General features: G+C 60.9%; 1 protein-coding gene and 1 long non-coding RNA gene across 2 annotated transcripts; one reads left to right on the forward strand and one right to left on the reverse strand.

Annotated features, from left to right (window-relative positions):
- Window positions 1-204: 204 nt before the first annotated feature.
- Window positions 205-10,879, reverse strand: TBX2 (T-box transcription factor 2). The gene is made up of 7 exons (XM_064468142.1): window positions 9,818-10,879; window positions 8,849-9,116; window positions 6,165-6,311; window positions 4,917-4,993; window positions 4,655-4,818; window positions 2,729-3,342; window positions 205-1,824 (listed from the first exon to the last, which is right to left on the reverse strand). Exons 1-7 carry the CDS (start codon window positions 10,180-10,182, stop codon window positions 1,378-1,380), a joined length of 2,082 nt encoding a protein of 693 aa, XP_064324212.1. The 5' UTR covers window positions 10,183-10,879; the 3' UTR covers window positions 205-1,377.
- Window positions 10,880-11,031: 152 nt separating this feature from the next.
- LOC135316130 (uncharacterized) lies at window positions 11,032-12,866 on the forward strand. Its single transcript, XR_010375575.1, has 2 exons — window positions 11,032-11,549; window positions 12,638-12,866. It is a non-coding gene; the product is annotated as an uncharacterized LOC135316130 (long non-coding RNA).
- Window positions 12,867-13,436: the final 570 nt, after the last annotated feature.

Below are 13,436 nucleotides of genomic sequence, written 5' to 3' on the forward strand. Positions count from 1 at the left end.
GCGGGGCCCGGCAGCCCCGCGCTGGTGCCGCGGAAGCCACCGGGGATGCGCAGCCCCGGGGGATCCGCCGTCACGGGGAACCGAGTCCCCGCGTGGCCGGGCCGGCCGCGCAGCGCTGCGCACCTGCGGAGGAGCGGCGGCCCCGACGGGGCGGGGCGGCCGCGGGGAGGCGGAGGGAATTAAACAGGCGGGAGCCGGCAGGACTTCTCCGAGTAGTTTTTTTATTGAAAGATGTGAGAATTCATCAAAACTGAACAGACAGATACCCGAGTAACCAGCACGTTGCAAATCATGTATCTTTTTATTTTAAAACAAATATAGAGCACAGTCCTGTGATATTTAAATTTATTATACTTTTTTTTTTTTGTTCTGGAGTGAAAAATAAAAACCTGAGGTTTATTCCTGCATTCTCTATACCCCGCACTGTAGCGATATTTTTGTTACGATTTAGATTCTTTTTTTCCTTGCAAAAGTCCGTTAGAGAATTGAACTCTTAGTTTCAATGACTCCAAAAATTGTTTTACCAGTGGCACATGATTGTCCTAGAGAACAGGCGGGATAAACAATATTTTAAAACACAGTTAAAGAAACCGTATCTCCTTCAATCACAAAGAGCTAAATAGTTTTCATTTACAATATATATGTTCATGTAAAATGGGAAAAAAAAAACAAACAAACAAAAAAAAAACCTTAAATGCGATGAGTTAAACTCTAAATATTATGTACACACCAATGTACAACTCTGAATAAATTAATACCAATTTGCATATTCTGGGATCCTTATAGCTTATTTACACAAATTTCCATTTATTTCATAAATATCTGCCCGGGTACCCACGGGGCTCCCCCCGCCATACCAGCTCTGCGCGGCGGTGGCTGCTGAGGCGGTTCGTTTCCCATGTTTCATTTTTTATTTCTTTTTGTCGTTGTTGTTAATTATTTTTTCCTCCCCCCCCACCCTTGCACAGATGAGGCCTTGGCCCTGCTCATCTCCCTGGGGCCGGGGCCAGGGCCAGGGGTCGGGGCCGCCCTGTCCATCGGGTGCCTCCACGCCGGCTTGTTGCCTCCCCGGAGGTGCCCAGTGCCCAGAGCAGGGGAGCAGAGGGGCCGGGGGGGCTCCGCAGCCACGCTGAAGCCAAGGGAGCCGCTCTCAGCCCCACAGCCGGGGGGGGCCGGCAAGCCCTGCACTCCCACCTCTTGTTCCTGACTCTGGGGGGGGGTGGGTCCGCTTGGCCGGCAGGGCTCCATCCCTCTGCTCCAGCCCCCCGTTCCCTGTCCGCTCCCACCCCTCACTCTGCAATAAATATTTATACTGTGCTGTACAAAATACCAGTGCTTCTCCGCCCCGCCGGGAGGGCTCGCTGCCCACTCCGTCGGTCACTTGGGGGACTCTCTGCCGGGTGACAGCTCCCGCTGGCTCTCCAGACCGCTCACCAGTCTCTGGATGTTCTGCAGTTCATTGAGGGACTCCTTCAGGGAGCCCTTGGGGGAGGCGGCGGGGCGCTGGCTGCCCCCCTTGTGCAGCGGCACCTCGGGGAGGGGGCTGGATTCCCGGCTGCTGCCGGCCTTGGAGCCCTCGGAGCCGGGGTTGAGGCTGGTGGGCAGGCCAGTGGTCAGCAGGTTGGTGCTGGGAGGGATGGTGACTGGGAGCTGGTAGGGGCTGAAGCGCAGGCGGGGACGGCTGCTGCCCAGGAAGGGGTTGCGGGAGAGCGGCCCAGCAGCCGCTGCACTGGTGGCCGGCATGGCCGAGGCGGCCGCTGCAGCTGCCGCCATGTAGGTGTAGGGGTAGGGGAAGAGTCCGCCGAAGGTGGGCATCGGGATTCCCTGTGGGGAGAGAGAGAGAGGGGTGAGAGCCATGCTGATGCTCCGCTGCATCCCCGCTCCTGCCTGCCCCTGAGCTATGTTCCCCCAAGAAAGCCAAAGCAAAGATGGACACCTTGGTGTAGTCCTAAAACACACAGCGTGGGGATACCCCTGTGGGATGGGCTGAGGGAGGGGGTGCAGCTGGGGAGCCCCATCTGCCCTGCACCGACCTGGGCTGGTGCCACTAGGCACAAACCCCTCCCAGGACATGCCCCTTCCCTGTCCCTGCACGTCCCCGCACACTGCATGTCCCTGTCTGTGCAGCATCACAGACCTTTAACCACATTAAAACACATTGTTAAGTAGGATCGATAAATTAGGGGAGTTCAAAGACATCCTTATGCATTTCATCATAGGGGCTGGCAGAGGCAACACAAGTGCAGGCATTGTAGGAGCTGTTTCAGGGCTGGCAGGGAAATGGGGTGCTGGTGGATGGAGACAGCCAGGTCACGCAGGGCCATGACTCCTGACTCTGCCCCTGTCTACGGGGGAACCATATCAGCTGCAAAAAAAAAAAAATCAAGATTCCTCTGCAAATCAGCCCTGAGGCCAGCCTTCAAAATGCCCCCCACGCCTTCCCTGTGCCACACCAGGCAGCACATTGGGGGTCCAGGAGAGTGTCATCCCCTTGTCCCCACGCGTTGCAGGGTGCATGGGGGAGGCTGTGAGTGCCAACAGCTCCTGACCTGCACGGGGCCACCCTGCAGTCCCCACACTGGGGGTAACCCCGGCTGGGCCTGAGCCATGCCCCCAAAGTGCTCTGATCATTCACGGAGCTTTGGGGAAGGACATGGAGAGGAAGGACCAGGGCCTGACCCGACAGTGAGGATGGAGACATGGATGCAGGGTGGGCACAGGGGCTTACCTGAGAGGCCAGCATGTGCTGGGAGAGGTGGAAAGGGAAGGGGGTGGCCGTCCCTGCGGTGCCTGGGGCAGATGAGAGGGCTCCATTCTCCAGGCTGCCCCCACCAGTCACCGAGGCCAGCAAGTGTCCCATGCCCATGGCGGAGAAGGCGCCGGGGGCCATAGCAAACTGTCCCGGGTGGATGAAGAGGGGCTGCCCGGCACCCAGGGGGCTGAAGAATTGCTGCCCGTGGAGGCCAGAGAGCGCGAGGCTCTGCAGGTGCCCAGCGCTCAGGTGCGGGGGGCTGTCCGTGTGCACCATCAGTGGGGCGAAGGCCTCCTTGCCCAGCCCACCGCCCTCCGCATCCTTCTTGCTCGGGTCCAGCTCTTTCCTCCGTCCTTCCACCTTGTCCTTCTCCAGGCCCCGTGCACCGAACAGGCTCTCGCCAGGACCCTCCCGGGAGGATGCACCATCCTTGACCTTCTCCGGGCTGCGCCTCTCCTTGCTCCGCTCCTCCGGGCAGCGGGGGCTGCCACGGGGCGTCGCATCCTCCACGCCGGGGCTGGCCGCTGCCACAGGCCGCTCCTCAGGTGCCTTCTCCACCTCCGTGTCGCTGTCAGGCCCCGGCTTCTCCTCTGCGAGGGGATGGAGGGACAGAGGGTCAGAGCAAGAAGCACCCGGGGAAGGCAAGGAGCGGGTCACTCGCAAGAGCCCTGGCGTCGGGGAGAGACTGCAGCGCCAAAGTCCGCGTCATTATTAATGGGAGAAACTCATTTCGGGGGCAGAAACGGGCCCTCATGCAGCGGTCGCTTTGGGGAAAGGGGATTAACAACAGCAGTCCTGTTGCTCTGCCAAACAGGAAAAACATGTTTGATGGAAGACCAAAATCTATTACAGCATCGCTCTCTCGTTAGCTGCAAACTCAAAGCGGGGGATGAAGAGAGCGCGGGCGGGTGGACAGCGCTGGAGGAAATGGTCCTGTATATATTTAATTACATGGAGCTGATCAACAGCGCTGTGGATTTATTCCAAATGTGCAGGTTGAGGCAGGTTAAAGAGGCAGTTTTAAGGCAAGAGGTATGGTACAGCCTCTCCTAAAAGGGGCTTTAATTTAAAAAAACCCATCAAGCTCTCAGAGGAGAAAGGGGGATGAGAGGCGAGGGGAGGTTGAGGGTGAGGGGAGCAGAGCCCCTGCCCGGCCAGCTCCCGCTAAACGAAAAAAACATTTTGGTGCGGGTTAGGTGAAGCTCTGCAGGCTGGGGCGAATATTCGGGGAAGCCTTTGAAAGAGGAGAGGAGTGTAATAAACCGTTCCACCAGCTCGGGGCCGGGGGGTGGGTGAAGTTTTGATGAAGGTTTGCAGGGAATCGGGCTGGTGGAAAGTCTGAAGAGCAGATTGATAGTGCGGCAAGACAAAACCCAGCGTCTAAAAACTGCGACGTGGGAACTGCTAGTTTTTATTTTCGTTTACAACTCGAAGCCCTGGAGTTACAACATTTTTTCCTCTTTCATATGTATTAATTTTTCTTTTTTTTTTTTTCTTTTTCCTTCCAGAGGAGAGCGAGCTAGCCGTGAGAGCCAGGGCACGCACCAGCGAGGAGCCGGCTGAACGCATATAGCACACGGGCTGCCTTGCCATTTCTTCTTGTTTACACTAACGTATAAACAGGAAAACGTTGCAAACCGTGAATGCCATTCGCGTTTGCTCTCTTCTTGTCCTTTCAACCCTTGGGCTCCTTCGTGCCCATCCCCATGTTTTTTTTCTCTGCTGGTTTGATTCTCTGCCCCAAAGAAACTGGCACCCACCGGCTCCGAGGGGGCAGAAATACGACGTTTGGGGGAAAGTGGGGCACCGCGCCTCCCTCCAGTCCCCCCAACCCCCCGACGCCGGGGTGCGGGAAGGAGAAGGGGGTCCGAGCCGCAGGGGGGGGCGGTGTCACCCCTTTACCTCTACCCTTGAGGCGCAGGGGGCTGGGGAGAGCGCCCACGGGGGAGTGGAGGGCGTCGCGCACGGCCGAGGGCTCGCAGGAGGAGGCGTCCGACTCGCCGCCGTCGCGGTCGGGTTTGCAGGGCTCCTCGTACATCCGCAGGGACGGCAGCGAGAGCTGCTTCCTACGGGGCGAGAGGCAGCGTCGGGCACCGCCCGGGCCTCCGCGGGTGCGGAGCGACTGCTGCGCGGGGGCGGAGCGGGGCCGGGGGACACCCCTTACCTCTTCTCCCGCCGGCCATTGCCCGTGTCCCGAAAGCCTTTGGCGAAGGGGTTGTTATCGATTTTCAGCTGGGTGATCTGCAGGGGTTGGGGGGAGATGGAGGGAGGAAGCGGAGTGAAGCCCTGCCCGCGCCGCCCCCCCCCCCCCGCCGCCGTCGGGGAGTCCGGGGTGCGCTGCGCAGGCTGCGAAACGCGCCGCGGCCCCGCTTTAACACACCGCATGCTTTATTAAAAATGATGCTGAGGTTTAGGCTTGAATTATTAATAGAGTCTTAATGATAGGAAGTTATTTTTCACGGCCCCCCGGAGGGAAGATGGCGACTGAGCCGCCCGGCGCTGGTTAAAAGCTATTCTTATCCCTCCCCGCCACGGGCTTCTGGGGCCGGCGACATTAGGGCGCTCAATAATGCATGGCTCTGAAATACGGCCCCGAGAGGGGCGCTGGAAAAAGGCCCGCCTGCCCGGCCCTGCCGCACCCCCGGCCCGCGGCACCCCCCGCCCGCTGCCGCCCGACGGAGCCCACCAGCCGGCGGCCGCCCCGCACAGCTTGCGGCGGGCGAGCAAAGTGCTCTTTAATCGATTGTGACTCTTCACCATAAACTTTACGAGGGAAACAAGCCCACCAGGACCCTCAGACAGAGCTGTCAATTAGCATCAGCAGCTAGGGGTGGAGGTGGGGGTCAGCTTTTGGGTTAAAACACACACGCACACAACCCTTGGAGGGGGCCAGCGGAGGCTCTCCACTCCCCACCCAGCTTGCCTGGCTCTGCTGCTCACAGGGTGACACTTGCTAAATCACGAAAGCAACTAAAATTAGCTTATCTGGCGCTATTTTTTTGGCTCCTCCCAAGCCCAGGGCACCTTCTCCATGAGGCTGCCCAGGCCGCAGTGCTGCTCTCTGCAGCCTGGGCCTGCAGCGAAGGCCCCCGTGGCCCAGAAAAGGTGCAACAAAGTGCAGGAGGAAATTAATAATAGTAATAATAGAAATAGTAATAATAGCATTAGCAATAGCAATAAGTAGTAGTAGTATGAAGGGTGCTTCATGCTCTGAGGGCTTGGGGTTTAACCTTTCTCCTGTTGCTGCCTTTTGGCCGCTCTCCCCCCAAATTTCCTCATGCACACGCACATGCACAAACACCCCCTAATAAGGGGTAAGGGATGGGATGGGGTGAGAGGAGGGGCAGGGGTAGGGGCCAGGGAGGGGCAGGGGCAGAGGCCAGGGCAGGAGGGGAGAGGGCAGGGGCCGTACCTTGTCGTTCTGGTAGGCAGTGACGGCGATGAAGTCGGTCTCGGGGAACACGTAGGTGCGGAAGGTGCTGTAGGGCAGCTTGAGGATGTCGTTGGCCCGGACTATGTGGAACCTGGGCTGGTACTTGTGCATGGAGTTAAGGATGGTCTGGGTGGAATAAAGAGCACAGCCCGCGGCTGCCATCAGCCTCACGCTCTGCATTACATGCGCCTCCAGCTACCTCCCCAAAGAAATCCCTTTTCTCCCGAAAACAACAACAACAAAAAAATACAAATTCACCGTGAGGAAGGAATGCCTAAGAGGGAGATTTCTTCTTCTTTTTTTTTTTTTTTGTCTATGCCGTTGCACAATCTGGCCCCAAGTAAGGAGGTCAGGGGAAGACAGGCACAGCAGCATCTTTGCTGGTGTTAAGCACAGCAATAAAGCAACAAAAAGGATCTCCCCGTTTTATTACAACCCTGCAAACGCGAGGCGAGTTTTCGACACGTTTCTCGCCGCTTTTCATATTTCCGCCCTTTAAAAAAAAAACAAAACCCTACCTCACCACCACAAAAAATAATGTTAAAAAGCCTCTCGATTTGTGTCAGTGGCGGCAGAAAACCGTGCCAGCCCCAGCCAGCGCCTGCGACGTGAAAGGAGCGTTTCACCATGAGCCATGTTAAATTTATGTCTCGGAGCAACGCTGCAGAAGGAACAGACATTTTTTTTTTCCCAACCAGGTGTCTGAAAGCCTCGCCAACACTCAAAGCTATTCTCTACCCTCTCAGTTCTGGGGTTGTTTGTTTCGTTAGGTGTTTTTTTTTCCCCCTCCTTTTAAACCCGAATTCACCGCCATTTGGCTAAGGATTTTCGGAAGCGGCGGAAAACCCCCCCCCGCCGCGCCCCGGGGGCCGCTCCGACCCCCTGCCCCTCGCTGCCCGCACCGGCAACGTTTTCCTGCCCGATAGCGCTTAAATAATTCCCCAACCTGCTGTGGTCGGGCTGAAATACAGTATTCACCGCCCAGAATTGATAGGGGAACAGCGAAAACTTGAGTAATTATTGTCAAATAACGTCGGCCAAATGGCTAAATAATTATCACTTCATTTCGTTTTAGAAGGCAATAAAAAAAAATCCTCTCTTTTTTTGACCCCAGCAATAATCACCTGCTGATGGACTGTCGGATCGCTATTCTATTGATATCATCTAGACCGGTTTTATCATGAAAATGGTGCAAAAAGTCTCATTCAGGCGTGCAAAGCTACATTCCTTTAAAAAAAAAAAAAAATCATCCCTCTCTGACCAGATGGGCACTGGCTAAACCCTCATCTGCCAGATTTAACACAGTCCGGATTTTGGACAACGACAGATACCAGAAATCTTTAATTGGAGGAGGCGAACCGTTAAAAACACCGAATCAAACTCGGTTTCCTCCCGTATCAAAAAACACTGTCTTTTAGACTCCTCCCTATCGATTTACCTTGCTCTCTATAAATAACCTTGCAATGTATTATTTAACAAAGATGCTGTTTTCTGCCTCAAAATAAAAAAAAAAAAAAAGAGAGCGAGAGAGAGAAAAGTTACGCGGGTTGGTGCTGGGCTACTCGCCCCACCTGAGCGCCGCGTCCCGCAGCCCCCGCAGCGCGGCTGCCCCGCCGGCCTGGGGTCCCCGCTAATTGCCCTATCATCGTCCCCGGACGATGAACTTTCCCTTTATCGCCCTAAATGCTTGTCCGGAGGCTAAAGACAGCCGGTTTGCGCGCTGTGATCCCCCCCCCCCCCCGCCTCCCGTGCATTCACGCAGGATCACGCTCCCTCGCGTTTTGACCCTGCTTTCTGCGGCTCTCTGCAAATTGCCAACACGCTTCGGCTTCTTCCTTTATTCCGCTCTCTCTCTCTTTCTCTCTTTGTTTCTGTTTGGTTTAGGGTTTTTTTGTCTTTATTTTTGGTTTTGGGGGTTGCTGTTTTTTGTTTGGTTGTTTTTTTTTTACCTCCGGAAAGTGATGCACATATAATCAATAGGGAAATAAATAGTGGCGTTTGGGAGCCTTTCAGAAGCAGCTGGTGCGGAGCAGGGGCTGCCAACGGCTCCGGCCCTGCTCCCGGCCGCGGAAACCCAGCGCAGGTGATGCCGCCTCCAGCACCGCTTCCCCGGTCCGCCCTGGCCCCGGTCCCGGTCCGCCCCAGCCCGGGATGCACCTGCCCGGCCGCAGCCCCGCCGCCCCGTCGGGACTGCCCTCGCTCCACACCCCGGCAAGGCCTGGGACCCGCACACTCACCCCCCCAAACCCCGCTCCCCGCAGAGCCCCGAGGGCCGGGGAAAGGCGGCAGGACAGGCCGGGAGGCTCGGGGATGTGGGAGCCAAGGGGAACCCGAGGCTGCCCACAGCCCGACTCTCCCGTTCCCCCTCCCCGGGGGAGCCGTCCGCGGGACAGCGGCGAGCTGCCTCTCGGTGCCGGGCAGGAGCAGGGGCCGGGGGGGAGCTGCGGGACAGCCAGGCCGCCGCAGAGCACGGCAAGGCCCCGCCGCCCAGCCGGGCCCCGAGCGTGCTGCTGCCGGTGTGTGGTGGGGGAGAAGCCGTTAAAGCCCAACGGCCGCCCTCTGGCAGCCCCGGCACCAGGCGAACCCCACTCTGGGCGTCCCCGCTGTGTGTGGGGGGTGTCCCTGCTCGGGGGGGCTCCGCTCTGCCCCGCAGCCGCACTTACAAAGCCGTGCTTGTCCGAGATGTTGTTGGTGAGCTTGAGTTTGTGAAAGGCAACAGGTTTGGCCATCCACTGCTCCCCCGTGGCCGGGCTGTCGGGGTGGATGTACATGCGCTTGGGCATCTCCGGGTCGGCCTTGCCGGCGACCATCCAGCGGGAGTTGTGGAACTTGTACCGGCAATCGTCGGCCGCCACTATATCCATCAGCAAAATGTACTTGGCCTTCTTGTCCAGGCCGCTCACCCGCACCTTGAACGGGGGGAACATCCTCCTGCGGAGAGACCCAGAGCGGTACAGGGCTGCACCCGCCCGCCCGCCGCCGACCCCCGACGGCCGAGGCCCCGCCGAGCCGCCCCAAACCGCCCGGCCCCGGCTGCCGCTCCGAAACCACCATCTTTTACATCTTCACTGAGGATTTCCAGCCTTTCTCACGTCCTGCTGCTTCTCACCCCTCTTCCGCTGCACCCGCCAGGGGCAGAAAGCAGGGGGAAAACTTATAAAAAATAAAATCCCAGTCCGGGAAATAAGGGGCGAAAAACGCATCCCGGATTTCACCCCATTTTCCTGCCCTCCGACGAGCCGTTCGCCCAGCACCCAGGCAGCCCCTGGTGCCGGGGACGCGGGGAGGGCCGGGGGCGACCCCGGCCGCGGGGAAAGTTTGGCAGGAGGGAGGGAAGCGGCGAGAAGCGGCGTAAACAAACGCAGCGCGGAATTGCGGGCGCTCCATCGGCGCGCAAAAATTTCATTTGGATCGCGCTCGGAAAAGTAATAATTGGGGGGTGTGGGGGGAAGCTCGCTTGGGGGGAGGGAAACACCTTCGAAAACGTCCAGGGATGGAAACTTCCCGCGGGAAGGGTTCGGCGAACACCGGGGGAAGCGGGCTGAAACGGAGGGGCGAGGGCGCTGCGCGGCCGCGCAGGTGCGGGGCGGGCTCCGTGGGGCTGCGCGGGGCCGCGCGGGGCCGGCTCTTACCTCCCGGATTTGGTGATCACCATCTCGGTGCCCAGCTTGTGAAACTGGTCCCAAAGCTCTTTGGCTTCCAGCGTTACTTTGGGGTCGTCTTCGACCTCTTCCTCGGGCTCCAGGCTCTTGAGCGAGCGCAGATGGGCGGCCTGGTGGTGGTGTCCCAGGGCCGAGACGTGCAGCCCGGCCTCGGCCGCCCCGGCCAGCCCGGGGTCCGGCATGGGCTTTGCCAGCGCCGCCGGAGGCAGAGCCAGAGCGGGGAAAAAGGACGGCTGGGCGGCTGCGAGGAAAGCGGACATGGGGAAGTCGGCCGGCCGGGGTGCGTGGAAGGGGTGGTAAGCCATGGCAGTCCCTGGGAAGGCTGGATCTCTCATCGGTGCATCCACAAATCCAGGAGAAAAAGAGGGATTCCCTTTACAAAAATGTGTATGCGCGGGGTTTTTTTGGGTGTTGTTGTTTGGGTTTTTTTTCTCTCTCCTGCCCAGCGAACTCGCTCGAGTCTCTGGAAGAGGAAGGAAAATCAACAACGCGCGCACACACACACAAAAAAAAAAAAAAAAAAGCACGCAAAAAAGCCGAAAAACAGCGGAACTAGATCTGGGAAAAATATTTAAAAAAAAAAAAAAAGAAGAAGAAATTAAAAAAAAAAAAGAGAGAGAGGCAGTTCCCGGCTCCTGGGACTCCCGGTCTGCGGAGGGGAGAGAGTAGGTCCTTATTTTTTGTTGTTGTTGTTGCAGCGAGTGCGAGCGAGCGAGCGAGCCCTCCCGGTAAAGTCCTTCCCAACACTAAAATAGAAACAAAAGCCGGCGCGGTGCTGCGCGGAGCCGCGCGGGGCGCGGCGGGGCAGGGGCGGCCGCGCTGCCCCTCACACCCCCGCGGGCCCTGCCTGCGCCCCGGCCCGGCTGCGCGCTCCGCGGACGGCGCTGGGGCGAGGGCTGCTCATGGCTAAAGGAGCCGGAGTGGAAACGGTTAGATCTTGTCCTGATCTCTGTAAAACTGTGACTATCTCACATGTCCTTCCTGCTCTGATCCGCCCGCTAATGAGCCAAGCCCCCTTGATTGCTGATTTTACGCGTTTCAGACCAATTGTGGATCTGCATAGGCGTGGTTTTGACAGCTCCGGCCAAGCTCCGGGGCGCGGGGGGGCGGGAGGGTCGCGGAGGGAGGGAGGAAGGGAAGAAGGGGAAAAAAAAAAAAAGGGAAAAAAAAAAAAAAGAAGAAGGTGTCGGAAGCATCGGCAGTAAGAAAACATGTCAACAGAATAAAATATTAACCAATGACAGAGAAAAGTGCTTGAAATCCCACCCCCGGCTCCTTTCCGCATACCGGGTCAGCCCTGGCTGCGCCGCGGCCGGGGAGCGGCCGCCGCCGGTGCGGGGACAGCGCGGAGCCACCTCGGCGGAGCGGGGAGCGGCGCCCGGGCCCGCCCGGCCCGGAGCCCCCGGGGGGGCGGGGGGCGGCAAAGGGCCCCCGCCGGTCTGTGCGGGGGCGGCGGGCCGGGGAGCGGGGTGGGGGGGGGGAGGTGGAGCGGCCGGGGGAGCTCGGCGGCTGCCGTCTTACGACAGATCCTGGAGAGCGGATCGAGGTGGGTCTCGCCCCGCCCGCCGCTCCGTGCAGAGCCGCGCAATGCCGCGCAGCGCCGCGCAACGCCGCGCAGCGCCGACGGGGCGGCCGCCAGGAGCGCGGCCCGGCCGAGAGCTGCGGGCGGCGGCGAGGCCCCGAGCGGCCACTTCCAGCGCGGGTGAGTCGCTCCCTGCCGTCGCCTCCCCCCCTCCCTCGCCCCGAACGGGGGTGCGGGGGGGGTCCCACCCGCATCCCCGCGCCCAGGGCGGAGGCGCAGGCCCCGCCGTCGGGGCGCGTCGGGTGCGCGGCCGGGGGCCGGCGCGGCTGTGCCCGGCCAGAGGGGCTGTTTACCCGGGCGGGGGGGAGGCAGATAAGGCGGAGGGGGACACGCCGGGGCTGTTTGCAGAGGGATTAGGGCCGGTCCCGCCGCGCCGGGGCCCGAGGGGGGGGAGTGGGGGGGCGGCGGGCGCGGTGGGTGTCCCCGCGGAGAGGTCGGTTTGGAGATCTGCGCTGATTAACTGAGGGCCGCGGTGGCTGAAGAGGGCCCTGGCGCCAGGCGGCTGAGCCCTCACAATAAAGACCCGTCTCTTGTCACTTCATATTTACCCCCAGATCTTCAAAAAGCGCCCTGCCATCCTTCCAAGGCTCCTGCCCCCGCCGCCTGCGCCGCGGCCAGGCGGGACGGGGAGGTGGGGGCCGGCCCCCTCCTCTGCCCCCCCCGGCCCGGCTCCCGGCCCTGCCGCTCCGCGGGTGCGCAGCGAGGCGCGGCCGCAGCAGCTCCGAGCCCTCGGGGCGGCGTGTTGCTGCTCCCCGCGAACAGTGGGACGCGGGGAACACCGGGTGCGCCCTCCCCACGCCGACTCCCCCCCCACACCCCGGTTCATCCTGCGATCCCCTCCCGCTGCCCCCGGTGTGCCACGCAGACCCCAAACCCAAAGTCCCGGGTTCTTCTTGGGGGCGTTCACAACCTGCCCGTGTCCCGCGGCAGGTTCACCGCTACCTGCGCTGCCCGGCCCCGCCGCCGCCCCCGACGGGGCGGGCACAGCGCGTCCCCCCGGGGCTGCCCTGGACGGCGGGGCGGAGGGGTGGAGGCGGGGGGTCCCGCTGACCATTGAACGGGGATCGGGGACTGAAATTTAGACCTGATTTGGACTTTGCTTCTTTGCCGCTGCAGAAAACTGCTGACGGCAGCTTTGAAAAAAAAAAAAAAATGGGGCTTGCTTGTATTTTATTTTTTTATTTTTTGTTTAATTCCCCCTCACGAAGAAAAACCGGAGCCCCTCATGGCCCCAGGGCCGCATCGCCCCACGCCGGGGGCGGCTTGCCCGCCGCTCCGCCGGGAGATGCGGGACCCGGCCCGTCGGGGCCTGGAGGCAGCCGGGTCCCCGCGAGGAAATGTCGTCTCTCCTCGGGCCCGGGACCCCCGCCCGCGCCCCCCCGCACCGCTGTAACGTCGCAAACGCCCTTGCCTGCAGAATAAAACCGACCCGGAGCAGTCTCGTCTCCCCGACCCTCTGTAGCGGTGCTCGCCGATGGGACGGCCGGGGGTGGGGGCTAACAGGGACCGGGACACCCACCGCCCTGGGCACGACGGGCGCGGACCCGACCCAGGAGCCTGCGCCCGTGGACGGGGCGGGCGAAACCCCGCGTCGCCCCGTCCATGCCCGGACACCGCGCAGGGAGAGATGAGCCAGCGGCCCCGGTGCGGGGCTTCTCCTCCCGCTCCTGGGGTCGGGGACGAGAGGTGTCCCCGCACCGTCCCCTTCCCAGGGAGGGTTTCCCAGTGCGCTGCAGCGCTCGGGACCACCGTGCCCGGTTCCCTGGAGCCTCCCTGGCCGCCTGCGGGCCCGGCGCTCCGCTGGCGAGCGGTCCCCGGGCCTGGGACGGCGGCGGCCGGGCCGCCCTGGGGATCCGGCCCGGGCCAGGCCGGGGGAACCGGCCCGGCCGCCCCCGCGCCCCACCCGCCCCGCAGCGCGGCCCCGCTCCGTCGTCCCCTTTCATCTCTGCCCATCTCCACTCATCATCCCTTTTCTATTTTTAGCCGATAGACTTAGGCCTTGGCGCC

The sequence above is a fragment of the Phalacrocorax carbo genome, chromosome 17, assembly GCF_963921805.1.
Source record: "Phalacrocorax carbo chromosome 17, bPhaCar2.1, whole genome shotgun sequence".
Lineage (NCBI taxonomy): Eukaryota > Metazoa > Chordata > Aves > Suliformes > Phalacrocoracidae > Phalacrocorax > Phalacrocorax carbo.

Coding starts and splice junctions, on each gene's coding strand:
- TBX2 (XM_064468142.1), bottom strand. CDS start 10,182: ATGAGAGATCCAGCCTTCCCAGGGACTGCCATGGCTTACCACCCCTTC. Junction 4,819..4,916: donor AATGGCCGGCGGGAGAAGAG/GTAAGGGGTGTC, acceptor CTCGCCCCGTAG/GAAGCAGCTCTCGCTGCCGT. Junction 3,343..4,654: donor CCTGCGCCTCAAGGGTAGAG/GTAAAGGGGTGA, acceptor ATCCCCTCGCAG/AGGAGAAGCCGGGGCCTGAC.